General features: G+C 40.3%; 1 protein-coding gene across 4 annotated transcripts in view; it reads left to right on the top strand.

Moving 5' to 3' along the window:
* Nucleotides 1-15,265, top strand: part of FAM185A (family with sequence similarity 185 member A) — a 72,443-nt gene that overhangs the window by 45,016 nt on the left and 12,162 nt on the right. For 2 of the 4 annotated variants that reach the window (XM_043497498.1, XM_038394488.2), the window contains 2 exons: nt 8,160-8,255; nt 10,615-10,749. The exons of 1 other annotated variant lie outside the window; for it this stretch is intronic. In XM_043497498.1, coding sequence (XP_043353433.1) covers nt 8,160-8,255; nt 10,615-10,749 — 231 coding nt within the window. The remainder of the gene's footprint in view (nt 1-8,159; nt 8,256-10,614; nt 10,750-15,265) is intronic. One more of the 4 variants, XM_043497504.1, reaches the window with a different exon arrangement.

The following is a 15,265-nucleotide window of genomic DNA, read 5'->3' as shown; positions in this document are numbered from 1 at the left end:
CTCTGACTGATACTTACTATCTCCAGGGGTTCTCCTCCTTCTTGATATGTAAACTCCAATTTGATCCTGATCAGTGGATTCCAGAGGCAAAGAGTCCTCTGGCACCTTATAGACTAACAGACGTATTGGAGCATAAGCTTTTGTGGGTGAATACGAATGCTGCTTTTACAAATCCAGAATAACACGGTTACCCCTCTGATAGTGGATTCCAGGTTTCACCATCTTTAGTATCCCCATCTGTCAAGGCTGAATCCCAGCTCTGTCACTCCGAGTGCAGAAGTGGGGCTGCAAAGATTTTAAAAATTAATACTGGCCACTCCAGGCTTGTATTAAACTTCCAGGGTTACAGCTTTTCTCTGATCTTGGCTTGGTAAGTGCTGCCACCACCCAAATGCAAAAAAGCCCACCTTTGAAACCAGGAAGGAGCACTTGGGAATTCCCCCCGTGGGGTACCCTCAAGCCCTTCCATCCCCACTACGGGGAATATCTGAGAAAGAAAACAAAGGAAATTAGCTGTGGCTACCAGCTAATCAAACAACATACACAAACCTTTTAGGACACCAAAAATCCAATCCTGTTCTTAAAAAAGGTAAATTTTATTAAAAACAAAAAGGAAAAAATTACATATGGAACTTAGGCTTTTTGCTAGATCTTAAAAGAAACAATTACAAAAATTAAGCACCCAAAATAGCTTTCTTGGGGGTTCAGTTTAAAGGTTACTAGCAAACAAAAGCATCTAGGGTTAGCACAGAGGAGTCCACAAGCCAATAAGAAATAAAAGAAATAACCCTAATTGCATGTAGCTAAACATTCTGATCTACTTACACATTTAGAGTTCAGATAAGTAGTTCTAGGTATGATCTGCTAATTTATGATTATACCTGCCTTAAGCTGCTTATAGCATGGCTGCTCTGTCCCTCCAGGCCAGAGAACAACCGACAAAGGGAAAGTTTATTTCCCAATTTTAAAAGTTCTTCCTTCCGATTGGCTCTTTTGGTCAGGTGCCCACTTTTTTTTTCTTTACCTGGGGGACTTTTTAACCCTTTACAGGTAAAGCAAGTAAAGAATAGCTACCAAGAGGGATTTTTACAGCTAACTGTCTGGCTTGGTGTCCATCAAAGGAAGCTATTCCCCACTTTATTTATCACACCATCTTTCCATTTTCATTTCTGGTGAAGTATAAATTCTAACCAAGCTGGTCTCCCCACTGATTGCCTTTATTTCTAGAAAACTATTATCCATAAAACTAAACAAAGAATGTATCAAGGACATTTTGCATCACTGCATTTTTGTACTAGTAAATACCTAGATCATTGGAGTTGCTCAAGAATACCAGTCATTTGTTCTAGCCATCTGTTCCATTTCCTTTAGAATGATTCATCCTTATATTTCCCTTTCAGTTGTCTGTTCATAACAGATTCTGAATGTAAATATCCTCTATTTTCTCTCTATCTTTTAACCTCAATAGTTCGTTCATATTAGCACCATCTAGAACTAGGTAAGTATTTATATATAAAATAACCCCGTCCCGTTTCATCTCCTTTTTTATTTTCTGTATAGGATGTATCTTCTCTATTAACATTTCAATTGTGTACTTTGTCCCACCAAGCTTCATTAACTGTTGCAAAACCATACTTTTCCTACAGCATTATTCATTTAAATTTCAGACTGTTTTGTTATCCAAGCTTCTCCAGCCTCTGTTTTTTAACCCATTGTTATATTTCCTTCTCTAACTTGTTTAAGAGAGATAGAAGACAAAAGAAGACTTAAACACAAATATCAACTTCAACAGCCTTTTCAAAAAGAAAGATGTTGACTTTTTAAGTATGAAATTAGTACTGTATATGTTCTGCCTAATCTACCATCTAGGCATTTGTATCTCATTCATTACCTAACATCAGAGATATATTCTAATAATTATTACAGTATAATTTCCAAAAGCCCAATTCCACGGTTAAACATGGATTGTAGTGTTGTATTATTGTTTGTTTAAATCCGACAGAGTGCTCAATGTTTTCCAAAATAGATATAATCTCTGCCCACCCCCAGGAGCATTTAGTGCCTGCTCTAACTCGATAAAGGTGTACCGTGCATGGGAAAGTGTGGAGAGGTAGAAGTCATGCAGAGGGTACAAGGGGCAGGCCAACATGCGTTGACCAGTACAACTGCTGATCACAGCATGCACAGAGGAGGCTGGGGCCTGACCCTTTCAGTTAGAGGTATGGTACATTTTCAGCATCGTAGATGTCAAGAAAACACTAGATCCGCACGTTGGTCCAATAAAATATATTCCCTCACCCACTTTGTCTCTCAAGAGCCACAAAGGTATTCTGGCACTTAACTGCCACTTTAGGTGCCTCAGTTCAAAATTTAGATCCTGAAACTAGGGCTGTCAAGCGATTAAAAAAATTAATTTTTTTATTTTAATTATTTTTTTAATTTTAAATTTAAATGAATAATTAAATTATTTTTTTATTTTAATTAATTGATTAATCACGCTGTTAAACAATAATAGAATAAAATTTATTTAAATATTTTTGGACGTTTTCTACATTTTCAAATTTTTTGATTTCAGTTACAACACAGAATAAAAGTCTACAGTGCTCATTTCATATTTATTTTTGATTACAAATGTTTGCACTGTAAAAAAACAAAAGAAATAGTATTTTTCAATTCACCTAATACAAGTGCTGTAGTGAAATCTCTTTATCATTAAAGCTGAATTTAGAAATGTAGAATTATGTACAAAAAAACCCTGCATTTAAAACAAAACAATGTAAAACTTTAGAGCCTACAAGTCCATGCAGTCCTACTTCTTGTTCAGCCTATGCTAAGACAAACAAGTTTGTTTACATTTACAGGAGACACTGCTGTCTGCTTCTTATTTACAATGCCACCTGAAAGTGAGAACAGGCATTCGCCTGGCACTTTTGTAGCCAGTGTTGGAAGGTATTTACGTACCAGATACGATAAACATTTGTATGCCCCTTCATGCTTCGGCCACCATTCCAGAGGACATGCTTCCATGCTGATGCTAATTTTTAAAAAAATAATGTGTTAATTAAATTTGTGACTGAACTCCTTGGGGGAAAATTGTATGTCTCCTGTTCTGTTTTCCCTCATTCTGGCATATATTTCATGTTATAGTAGTCTCGGATGATGACCCAACACATGTTTGTTTTAAGAACACTTTCACTGCAGATTTCACAAAACACAAAGAAAGTACCAATCTGAGATTTCTAAAAATAGCTATGGCACTCAACCCAAGGTTTAAGAATCTGAAGTGCCATCCAAAATCTTGAGAGGGACGAGGTGTGGAGCACAGTGGCGTGGCTAGGTGGAGCGAACAGGGGCAGCGGACATAAAAAAAGGTGCCACCCGCTTGTACTCACCGGGCGGTGCTCCAGGTCCTTGATGGCACCGAAGGCCCCCACCGCCGAAATGCCACCAAGAACCCAGAGCGAGTGAAAGCCCCCGCCGCCAAAGACCTGGAGCACTGCCAGGTGAGTAAAAATTTAAAAAGGCACCTATAAATTTAAAAGGTGCCACTTGTGCTCAGAGGGGGAGCGGCTGCTCCCCCCGCTTCCTCCCTGGCTACGCTACTGGTTGAGCATGGTTTCAGAAGTCTTCAAAGAGCAACACTCAGATGCAGAACCTACAGAACCTGAACCACCAAAAAGAAAAACAGCCTTCTGCTGGTGGCATCTGACTCAGATTATGAAAATGTACATGAATCAGTCCGCTCTGTTTTGGATAGTTATCGAGCAGAACCCTTCATTAGCATGTCCTCTGGAATGGTGGTTGAAGCATGAAGGGACATATGAATCTTTAGTGCATCTGACACATAAATATCTTGCGACGCCAGCTACAACAGTTCCATTCGAATACCTGTTCTTACTTTCAGGTGACCTTGTAAACAAGAAGCGTGCAGCATTATCTCCTGCAAATTGTAACCAAACTTATTTATCTGAATGATTGGCTGAAGTAGGACTCAGTGGACTTGCAGGCTCTAAAGTTTTACATTGTTTTGTTTTTGAGTACAAGTATGTAACAAAAAAATCTACATTTGTCAGTTACACTTTCACGACAGAGATTGCACTACAGTACTTGTATGAGGTGAATTGAAAAAATACTATTTCTTTTATCACTTTTACAGTGCAAATATTCGTAATAAAAATAATATAAAGTGAGCACTGTACACTTTGTATTCTGTGTTGTAATTGAAATCAATATATTTGAAAATGTAGATAAAAAGTCAAAAATATTTAATAAATTTCAATTGGTATTCTATTGTTTAACAGTGCAATTAATCGTGATTAATTTTTTTGAGTTAGTCGCGTGAGTTAACTGTGATTAATTGACAGCCCTACCTCAAACCCATGCTTACCTGTTGCCTAAATTCCCCAGGTGCCTACATTTCTGCTAGTAAAGTTCCCTAGGTACCTAAATTTCTGTCAGCAGGCACGTACAAAGCTGCCTAGGTCCTGACACCCTGATCTGCTCAGTTTCAAACTTACGCTGGTCTCCTCAAACTAGGTATTCCCCCACCTATTGTCCATGATCTGATTGGCATTCTCAGAAGCCTCCTTAGAGCAGGCCTACTGTATTGGGTCCTGCATGAAACAGCACAATGATGACAGCAACAGTGGGGCTGCCCTTATACCAAGTAGACCAGTGGTTACAGCACTTGTCTGGGACATGGGAGACCCATATTCACGTCCCTACTCTGCCTGATTCAGAGCAGCAACTTGAACCCAGGTCTCCCACTCCAGGTGAGTGCTCTAACCACCAGACTATGGGGTATTCTGGGGTGAATCTCTCTCTCTCTTCTATTGAAGCTGTTCTACTTTGTATGAAATACTGAAGTATTCACTGGAGCAGAGAGACCGCGAGAATCTATAGCCCAATAGTTAGGTCAGTTACCTGAGAGACCCATATTACAGTCCCTGCTCCACTGAATATTTAAGTATTTTATGCAAAGTGGAACAGCTGAGTACACTTGCATCACACAGAGTTTTGCCTCAAATATAGAATTATTTTTTAAATTGAGTCTCTTTATTTGAATTGGAAGCCTGGCAAATTTCTAACTGTCAGCCTTTTAAAATTTTTATTAAAGCTAATGTTAAAAAAACTATATAATACATAGGTTGAGAAAAGAGTGTCTGTACATCTGGGTATAGTGCTTAGATTATCTACAAATACAAAGTTTGTTTTTAAAGTCATATGATACATGGAGTACATAATCAGCAATAACCCAAATTTAGGTGAATAGATTTAACAATACAGTTTAGATATTAGAATCTGAATACTCGGGTATTGTCATGATAAGAGATTTGGTTGTGAAAAGCGAAATATAACGAGTGGAGATTGTCCCTCAGTAATTGAGAATTGGGTAGGTTGTCCATTTAGAAAATACAATCCACGAGGAAAGTATTTCAGTTACTATTGCTCTGATGTTAGGAAGAAGCAGCCGCCCATGGTGGAGAATCCCAGCAGAGCTTTTTTTCCAAGAGCGTTTCACTGAAGAATTGGCCATAGAAACACTGTATTTGAGGACTGGGAACAGATAATGGTTGGTTCAATAATCTCTGATCTCAGATGAATGTGATTTACTGTACTATACAGGCTGTTAGCAGCAGTTCTCCTGAGCAGTCTGGTTAGTGTGTCACTCTTCCATGAAGCATCCAGGCAGGTAAAAATGGACTTGTATTGAGCCAATTGTTTGTTTGATTATGGTCCAGTTACAGCAAAATCCCTTTCAGAGTTCTGTGGAGTCTACTCTGTTACTGCTGTTTTAAATGAGCCAAAAGATGCTGTCAGTTTCCCAGCTGATTAGAGCTGGATTGGCCACACTTATTTTTCTTCCTAATATTTTCCCCTCTAAGAAAGCAGCTTTAGCTGTGGGAAAACATTCCCTTCCCACGTTGTTACTCTTAAAATTGGTGTGTTGGTCTGTCACATCTGTGGGTTGAGAGCCCAGTTAAAACAAAAAACTGCAGACCAGTTCAGTAATTGCTTATTGCTAAAGACAACTGAAAAGCTTAGAGCATTATACTTGGATTCTTCTTTTCTTCCCCACTACTTATCAAGCATGTTGTTTTCCAAAAATCTTCCCCATGTCAAATTGCCAGGTCATCTCTAATTAGCTTCAGTCAGACTCATGTATGTAGTTTTAGCCATTTCTGGCTGATTATCTTTTTTATGCACACGCAAAACATCAGAAAAAGGGAATGGTTTCTGTCAACCTTTCACATTCCTTGCCAATACATCCTTTGAATAAAAGAAATTCATAGTGGAAAGATTTGTTCATTCCAACCACTGTCTGGACAAAAGATTTTTAGTTCACTTACCATTGATCATGCTGCTTGATATTTTTTCAGATTTCTGAAATCAAATCTCTGGCGTTTCTGTATACTTCTTAAATTAAGATTGGGATTTAGAATCTTTATCTACAGAAAAAAAATCCCTTAATTTGTTCAAAAGTTATTTCTGCAGACTTTCAGTATAACATTGTTGAAACTTGTTTATCTGAAGCCTGAATGAAATTGCAAGTACAATGACAGGAAATGGAGACAAGAATATAGAATGTAGAATATATTGTCTCCATCTCTGGTTTGCCCTTTTTGAAGCATTGTATTTGTATAGTCATTCCTTTAGAGAGTCTTCAGTTGTCATAGATTAAAACTGATAATATATGAAGGAAAACATATGTATGCTGCTTTCTAAGACAGTAGTGAGTATCAGACAGTTATCTGCATGTGCTGGTTTTCTATAAATATCGAAATTCAGTAATTCTGTCTCCAATTAAGTAAACTTCAAATGTAGGGAGAATATCCTGTCCCTGTATACTCTACAACAATGTTCTTAACCCATTGGGTTGTACCCAAAATTGGGGTGCCAGATTGTTTCAAAGGGTCATGTAGTGACTCCTGTCCCACGGATTTACTTGGCTCACCTCCTTGTTCCAGGCAGTGCAGCCTCTGGGGTCCCAGTGCCACTCATGATTGGCCCAATTAACAGTATGGCGGGAGTCTGATTAGGTCAAATTTGAGTGAGTGGCACTTGCAATCCCATGAGCCAGGTCACAACTCCACTCACACAAATTTGTTCGGGTCACGGGTGCGGGGCCAAGCCTGAGCTGTACTGCAACCCCGGAGGTTGCAACATCCAGAGTGGAGAGTAGGGTTACCATCTTTGAAATGCAAAAAACCTGGCATCTCCTCCCCTCAAGGCAAGCCCACCATAACCCCAACCACAAAGCAACTCCACAATCCCTCCTTAACAGCCACTTATAATATCTAGAGAGAGAACACATATAGATAAGACTAATATCATCATTTTCTCTGTGTGCTTCCTCCGTGCTGGCAGACGCTGCCCCCCACAGCTCCCACTGCTCCTGGCCAATGTGAGCTGCGGAACTGGCAGTGGGGTGGGGGCAGCTCACTGAGCCTCCCAGTCCCTGGCCGCCCCAGCACCAAAGGGCTGCAAAGACCTGGCATCTGCTTATCAGAGCCATGTGGAGCTAGGGCAGGTAGGGAGCCTGCCTTAGCCCCAGCCCCCCACTGCACCGCCGACAGGTCTTCTAACGGCCCAATCAGCGGTGCCAGCCGGAGCCACCAGAGTCCCTTTTTGACTGGGCATTCCGGTCGAAAACGGGACACCTGGCAACCTTATATGTATAGTGGCTTTCTCTGAGTGAAATGTACCCCACAGAGAGGTTAAGTGCAGGCCTCATTTGAAGGCTTAAGTGGTTCTTAGGCCTTGTGCTGACTGTGCTCAGGGATGAAGTTCCCCCTCTATAGCAAGCTAGAGATGTTATGATTGGGCCAGTGTAGCAGTGATGTTAAGGGCAGTGGTGCAGAATGGTAAAACTTCCACCCCAGGAAGATGGAGTAGGTCATGGCAGCTTCCACAACCCCAGAAACAAGGTGGCAGCTCTGAGCTCAGGTCAGAGAGAAAGGTTTCCTGCATAAAGCCTGTGTACTCTGACATTGCACGTAGGACAGGAGTCTGGTCTGAGCTAGATGAGGGAAAGCTATATCACAAAAAATACCAGTTCATTATCCCAGTGGCTGAATCCAGCTCAGAGTTTAATATTTTGAAAATTACTTCAAAAATCCTAGAGTAAATGTCGTTCCTTTTATTCTCTCATTTTTCAGATTCCTCGGATGGATGTCTAAAAGCTTCTACACATGAGGGAGCAATAGATGTTTATGTTAGTCAAGTGAGAAAAGTGGATCTGAAAAGCCAGAAAGGTTAGCAAATTGCAACATTTTATGGCATCCTTTGATAGAAGAGATGGTAAAACTACCCACTCTCTATATTTAAATAATTACAGTAAAATAGTCATTCTTACCTAATTCATCATTAGAAAATGTATATTGGCTCTTAGCACAGTAGGCACTGCAGGTGACAATGGTATTTAAAATGACCCCACAAAATCATCTGGGGCTTTCATTTCAGTGGGAATCTTACACTTTCCACCTTTCTTCCAGCAATCTTCCCCACCAAACCAGTAGAATTCTGCAGAACTGACTAGGATTGTAATCCCCCTTTGCCTCATCAATGCAGTTTACTCCATGCTGTTGGCAGGTGTGTGGAATTAATGAGGCTCATATTTCATTTCTCCATGCCCTTTTCCCATGAAAAGAATTACTGTGTGTGGAGACCCTGAAATTAAAATGGCAAAGCAGCAACACAAGGGAAGGCAGAGCCGGAGAGATGACACATGCCCCAGCACCTGGACATGTTGTTAAATGAGCTAATTACTCCCCTAATTTCTGCTATCTACATACTTACTTATCACAACTTTACTTGTTGAAACATCACCCTTCAAAAGCTGGATTCACCCCTTTGCCATTTGAAAGAGCACAGACCTGAAGATCCTGTTATAGTAAAAACATTCACGCCTTGCAGGTGTTTTGTGTTACAATATTGAGTAATGCATTTGCAAAAGCCATTATACAGTACTCTTCATTCTCATTTCTGTTATGCCTTTGCACTCTCCCAGTGTTTCTGTGTGGTCATTTGTCTTTGGATAAACCTCCCGTTATCCCTGAAACGGGGAATAGGTCCTGTAGGAATGCAGTGTTCAGCAAGAGAGGAAAGAAAGGTACTGAATTAATTCCTGTGTGGTATCTTTTATTGTCTTGCACTAGCCACTCCATCTCCTATGGTGGGAAGAACTATCTTTACATTACTATCTAACCAGGTGTGGAATTACTTCCAATAACTCACATTAATGTTTAACCATCAAGAGAGGGAAATGTATTTTATAAGTGTTATAAAGAAAAAAAATATTAAACTGATTTTCAAAACATACTCTGACATCTGTACCAGTGAAGACGAAGACAAAGCTAAAACAGGCCAAATTCTGCTCTCAGTTACACCAATGTAAATCCAGAATAACTGTTGACATCAGTGGAGCAGAACCTGGCCTGTAATGTCAAAATAACTGAGTGTTTGTCAGGTTTTATGGGCTAGATCATTGAATCTGACCAACCAGGACATGAGGATGGAGAAAAAGTATCTGTGAGCCATCTTTCCATTCCCCTGATCTGGCTGGTTCTTCTGTGCCCATCATAATTTATGGCAGCCTGAATTATGCTGATAGTTGTGGTCCTCTAGGGAGGGTCAGGAACCAATGAATAGAGCTCAGGATATACCACCCCGGGATTCCCATGCACAAGGGGAATCCCCAGCAGCCTTATTAGGGTAGCTTTCTGACTGCCTTGTGCTGTGTGGAGTAGGGATAGTATCAGGCCCTATATGTCTATTGTTTGCATTTTCTTGTACAGGTAGCATCATAGATATTACTTTGGAGGACTGATATATAAATAGTATATCAAAGTACTAGTTATGTTCTGAGTTGGGCCTACAGTATATATGTAGCTATATAAAAATGAAAAATTTTGCTAAGCAAAAGCAGGAATCAGGCTGAAAATAAAAAACCTTTATTCAGAAAATGTGTTCGAGTTTTTTTGTTTTTTGCCTTCATGCACAGAGCATAGGTACTGAAGAGCCTTGATCTAACTATTCCAAATATATCTAAGACTGGTAACTGGATGGCTCAGCTATTAGCTTCAACCCAAGAGGAGGCCCACATTTAGGGAAAGTACTTCAGGACTGCTGTTCCAGTAGAGGCCAGACTTCCAGTTTTTAATCTCAAGGTTGTGGTAGTGCAGATTACTGAAGCTGTTGTGATTTTGCTAACAGATCATCTGTAAAATGTAATTGACAATAGCTGTGTAGTAGACAGCAATTTATTCCCCAAGCTAGAATCAACTGTGAGGCTGCATCTTCTCAATGGATGTGAAGTGCTAGCTCTATGCTGTAAGGGGAAGATGTCTCAGAAAATAGCTGTTTGTATTGATGGTGTATACTGCTGCACAGTCTTCTGGTTGCAGTAAATGAGAGTCCGTGTGTCCACAGGAATGCTCTTTATCCTCCTGGAGGCAAGAAAAGAAACCAGCATCTCTGAAGATTCTTGAGCAAAAATAGGACTCTCTCTCCCATCTAAGCTCAGAAAAGAGTAGAATAGCAGAGGCCCTCTCTCTGTTTGCATGCTTTGTATTGGATATTAATATTCATGTCTTTCATTTTAATTTATAACAGGCTCTATTACAGTCAAGGTACCTGCCTCTCTTAAAGCTTATTTACAGTTATCTGGAAGCAAGGTTGATGTGAGCTCAGAGATCCAGTTACAGGAAACACAGTGTGCCCCTAAAGAGGGTCACATAACTATTACTGGTAAGACTTGCTTTTAATAAATCTATCTGGCCTAAATAAAACATAGATATGTTTGATTATGGTTTTATTGTTCTTGGCTTCTTCTTGTTCCATCTGTTTCAACTTCAGATGTTTGCTTGTGCCAATGGCCTCCACATCTGTTATTAGATGCCTTTTTTATTTCATGCCTTCGTAAATGACATGTGAATACCGATCAGCTATTTCAGTAGTTAGAGTTCATTGACTTCTGTGGAGCTACACTGGGCAAGAATTTGGCCCACTGATTTTTAGAGAGAGAGAGAGAGAGAGAGAGAGTATGTTGTTGGTTCAGATAGCTGAGTATAATTAAATAGGTGACCAGAAAATATGTATTAAAATATAACACAAGAATCTTTACAGATGTGTTCTGAGTGCCTCTGATAACCAGGGTAAAAGGGGCATGCAGCATATTTTCGAAAAATACATTTATATATTTTATACGTGATGCTCCCTCTGTTGGGGCCCAGCCAGTAAGAAAGGTAAGGATGTAGCAGGCACATTGGAATTCAGAGGGGTGAAAAATGGGGGGAGAGGGGGTGAAAGGATGTTGCAGGAGCCAAAGGGGAACAGGAACCAGAGTGGGCAGGAGCTAGGGGATAGTGGATAAGAACAGAAAGGGACAGTGTCAGGAGCCAGGGAGCAGGGATGCATATGGGAGGGTGGATAGGACTATGTGGGGAGGGGCTGGAGCTGGGATGAGGGAGTTGATAGGAGCAGAGGGGACAAAGACAGGCTCGGGGCACAAAGAAGCATCAGTAACCACTAGAGCATATTCCTATAACCACTAGAGCACAGAACCTAGAACTGAACCTTGGAATCCTGAGTCTCTACGTTCCTCTGCTATCAGGATATAGCTATGAAATCCACTGACAAAACATGTGTCTCATCCCTCCTTTAGTGACAGCTTCACTTAGAGGATAACAGTTTATCATTGCTACCAGTCACTCCATTTAGCTTAGGTCTGTGTGATGGAACTGAAGATTATCTACCCTGCTGATGGTCCATGATGGAATTTCTTTTTTTCATTTTGCTTTTTTAAAACCATAACAAAACACACATACAAATCTATATTAAAAGAATGTTAAGGTTGCAAAGTCAAGCACTCAAAATGCAAGGAATTAAGGGTGCCTGTGCAGTCTTAATTTGGCTGCCTTGTGCATGTGCATCATGATGCCGTCTTTAATTACATGATCACCACCTACTATTTTTCCATCCCTCATTCAGTGCACAGTGTGTGATAATATATATAGAGGATATGAAATTAGAATTTTTAAAAAGCAATGTTAAAGGTCCTCAGAGTGACATAACCCCTGCAGGCAGACTCACTGACTCACTTCTCCAGTCTGGATTAAATTAAACAATGTGTCACAATGAGTGGAGAGCTGGTGATTGGCCAGTGGTCTGGATCTCATGGACTTAAAAAAACAACAACCCGTACCCTTGCACTATAAAATGTACATGTGAGCTGAGTGGCCCCTCTTCTATCTTGGGGGTTGATCCTTCTGATACCTGGATCAGGCCCATGGGCGGTTTTTTGTTTCTTTTAGGGGGAGGTGGTCAGCATCTACTTCTAACATTCTGTGATTTTTGTGGAGGAGGGATGGGGGCGAATCATCTTTGAAAAAGAAATGATCCACAAACCTACCATTCTGCATACAAACAGTTCAGCAGTTTAGACTGAAAGTGTCTCCTGATTAGTCAGCCCTCAAATGTACACATCCAGAGGCCACTAAAGGCAGCATTTAGCCACTAGTTTTCGCTTCCCTTAAAGAGCCCATGGCAGTCCAATAAGGCACCCAATGACTATGGATATAAAATTCAGTAAGATTTTGGGATGATCTGTACTTGCATCACATGTTGCTTTATTTCTATCTGTGTCACATTTAAATCATTTTAATATTGATTGACTTCAATAATCCTAATGCAGATAGTTTAGAGGAAATAACAGTTCGTGTTTACAGGTAGGGTGACCATCTCTACCTTGTTTAGTGCCTAATGTCCCACATTCTAGGAACAAATCAATATACTTTGTCTGTATTTCAGCAGTAATTGGGTAAAGGATCATACCCTGTGATTCTGTATAAATGTATGACTTCATAGTCTGAATATAACATTTTGGGGAGCTGTGCTTTAAAAATAAACCTTATCCAATTCTTTATTTTTTATAAAGTTTTCCTTTATTTTCTTTAAATGTAGGCTGGCTTCTTTTCACATCCTATCTTCAACTAATTTAACAATGTGTTATATTAAATGTCAAAATTCTCTTAGTAACAGAAAGTATTATTTTTCCAGTAAGATCATCTTCTAATACAAGTAGACTCTGAAATAATTACAAATAATTTAATAAAATTAACAGATAGGGTACATGGTGAAAAATGTTCCTACCCTTGGGAACCTTAGGGACAGCGTGGCAGCAATTTCATTTACGTTTTAGCTGCAGAACATAAAAAACAGATGAAAAAAGTCCCTGTGTTTGCCAAACCATAAAAAACCCCACATCACAAAGGGATATCAATTTAGACTTTTAAGTCTGTAAGCTAAGAGGTTAGTACAAAAATAGTTAACCCTTCAGAAGCTGGCTGGTTTCCAGGTGGTTAATGCTGGGAACTGTCTGTTTTGAATAGATTTTACATATCTCTTGGGAATTCTAGTGTGAGAGGTCAATGAAGAGTTCTTCCAGGGCAGAGTGGGTGTATGTGAGGTTCTGTACCTTGGGGGAATACCCACGACCCCCATGTTCATCCTTATAATATGATTGTGTGGTATCCAATGCAAAGTTTGTCATGTCTGGTGTCTTCGGAAGGCTCATGATGCACCGAGCATTGTTGTTATGGGAATGTTACAGTAATCGTTGTTATAGTACTGGTATAGGTTGTAAATTCATGTATATAGTTAAAAAGCTGAAAATGTGTCCTCATGGCTTAAAGCAAGCCCAGGCAAAAACTCTCTAAGGGCAGAGGGGCAGTTCACATCTCATCAGGGCATGTATGGGACAAACCCAGCCCAGCCTCACAGGAAAAAAGGACACTGGCCTTGGCAACAAAGGATCTGTCATTTTTAATCACTTAAAATCTATCTTTGTAGTTAAGAACTCTGTTTGTTTATTCTGCCTGAAGCAATGCGTTTGATTTGAAGCGTGACAGAGACTCCCCTTGGGATAACAAGCCTGGTACATATCAATTTCTTTATTAAATTGACAAACTCATATAAGCTCGCGTCGACCAGCGGGCATAACTGGATACTGCAAGATGGAGGTTCCTAGGATTGTGTCTTGGGCCGGAGATATTGGTTAGTATCATTTGGTTGCACAATCCAAGCAGTGGCTGGCCAAAAGTGCCCATTCACGTAGCAGGGAGCAGCTTACATGCCAAAGGCTGTGCATGAACATCCTGGGAATTGGGATCCTCAAAGCAGAGCAGGGTAAGGCTGGCTCCCAGAGCCGAGGATTGGAGTAGCCTGGCAGGTCACCGGTCCAGATAACACCAAGGGAACATCACAGTGGCACAGCGGGGCAGGGTGTATATGCAGCTTGTTTCACTTTAAGCACTGATATTTGTGATTTTAAGTGAGTCTTAAGTGCTGTGGCTAAGAACAGTCAGGAGGAGGTCACAGTTTTGTTATTTTCTGTTTGTTTATTTCGGGTGAGGGAAATAGCACAAGAAAACAGAAGAATGACTGACTACCAGTGAGGCAGCTACAAAACTCGAGCTGGCCAGACTGGAAGTGGCAGAAAAGGCAAAGGACCGTGAGCTTCAAATGTGGAAGGCAGAAATGAGGCTCAAAGAAGCAGCTGCAGCCAGGGAAACTATGGAGGCAGAGGCAGCCCGGGAGGCAGCCAAAGAGGAGGCTACACACACAAGGGCTATGGAAGAAAAAGAGAAAGAGAGAGAAGAAAGAAAGAGAGAGAGAGTGAAAACATCAACTGGACATGCTAGAGAAGCAGAACCAGAATTCCCCCCAACCCCAACAACTCCCATCACTCCAAAAATCCACAAATGGGAACACTTATGTCCTGCCTACAGTAAAGAGGATGATATTGATGAATATCTGACTACCTTCGAAAGGCTGTGTGTAATACATGAAATCCCTGATGATAAGAGAGTTCCTACCCTGATTGCGAAATTAACTGGTGAAGCTCGGAATGTATTCAATGGAATGTCTATTGAAGATGCTTTAGACTACTGTAAATTTAAAAATACTGTTCTGTGAAGTTTTCAGATTACCCCCTGAAACATATAGAGTTAAATTTAGGAATTTTAAGAGGGATATTGGTATGAGTAATGGGGAATATGTAAACAAAATGAAAGATTTGTTGGGAAAATGGGTGAGGGGTAAAGAGATGGCAAGTTTTGAGGGCATGTTGGATCTTGTTGCTCAAGAGCATTTCCTAAGCATATGTAAGTCTGATGTAAAGCAGTGTCTGTGGGACAAAGATGTAAAGTCTGTGAATGAGATGGCTTTTTAGCTGATGCCTTCAAAGAGAATCAGACATCTATTG

The sequence above is a fragment of the Dermochelys coriacea genome, chromosome 1 (assembly GCF_009764565.3).
Source record: "Dermochelys coriacea isolate rDerCor1 chromosome 1, rDerCor1.pri.v4, whole genome shotgun sequence".
NCBI lineage: Eukaryota > Metazoa > Chordata > Testudines > Dermochelyidae > Dermochelys > Dermochelys coriacea.
Note: the sequence above shows the minus strand (reverse complement) of the source record. Positions and strands in the feature narration are given on the sequence as shown.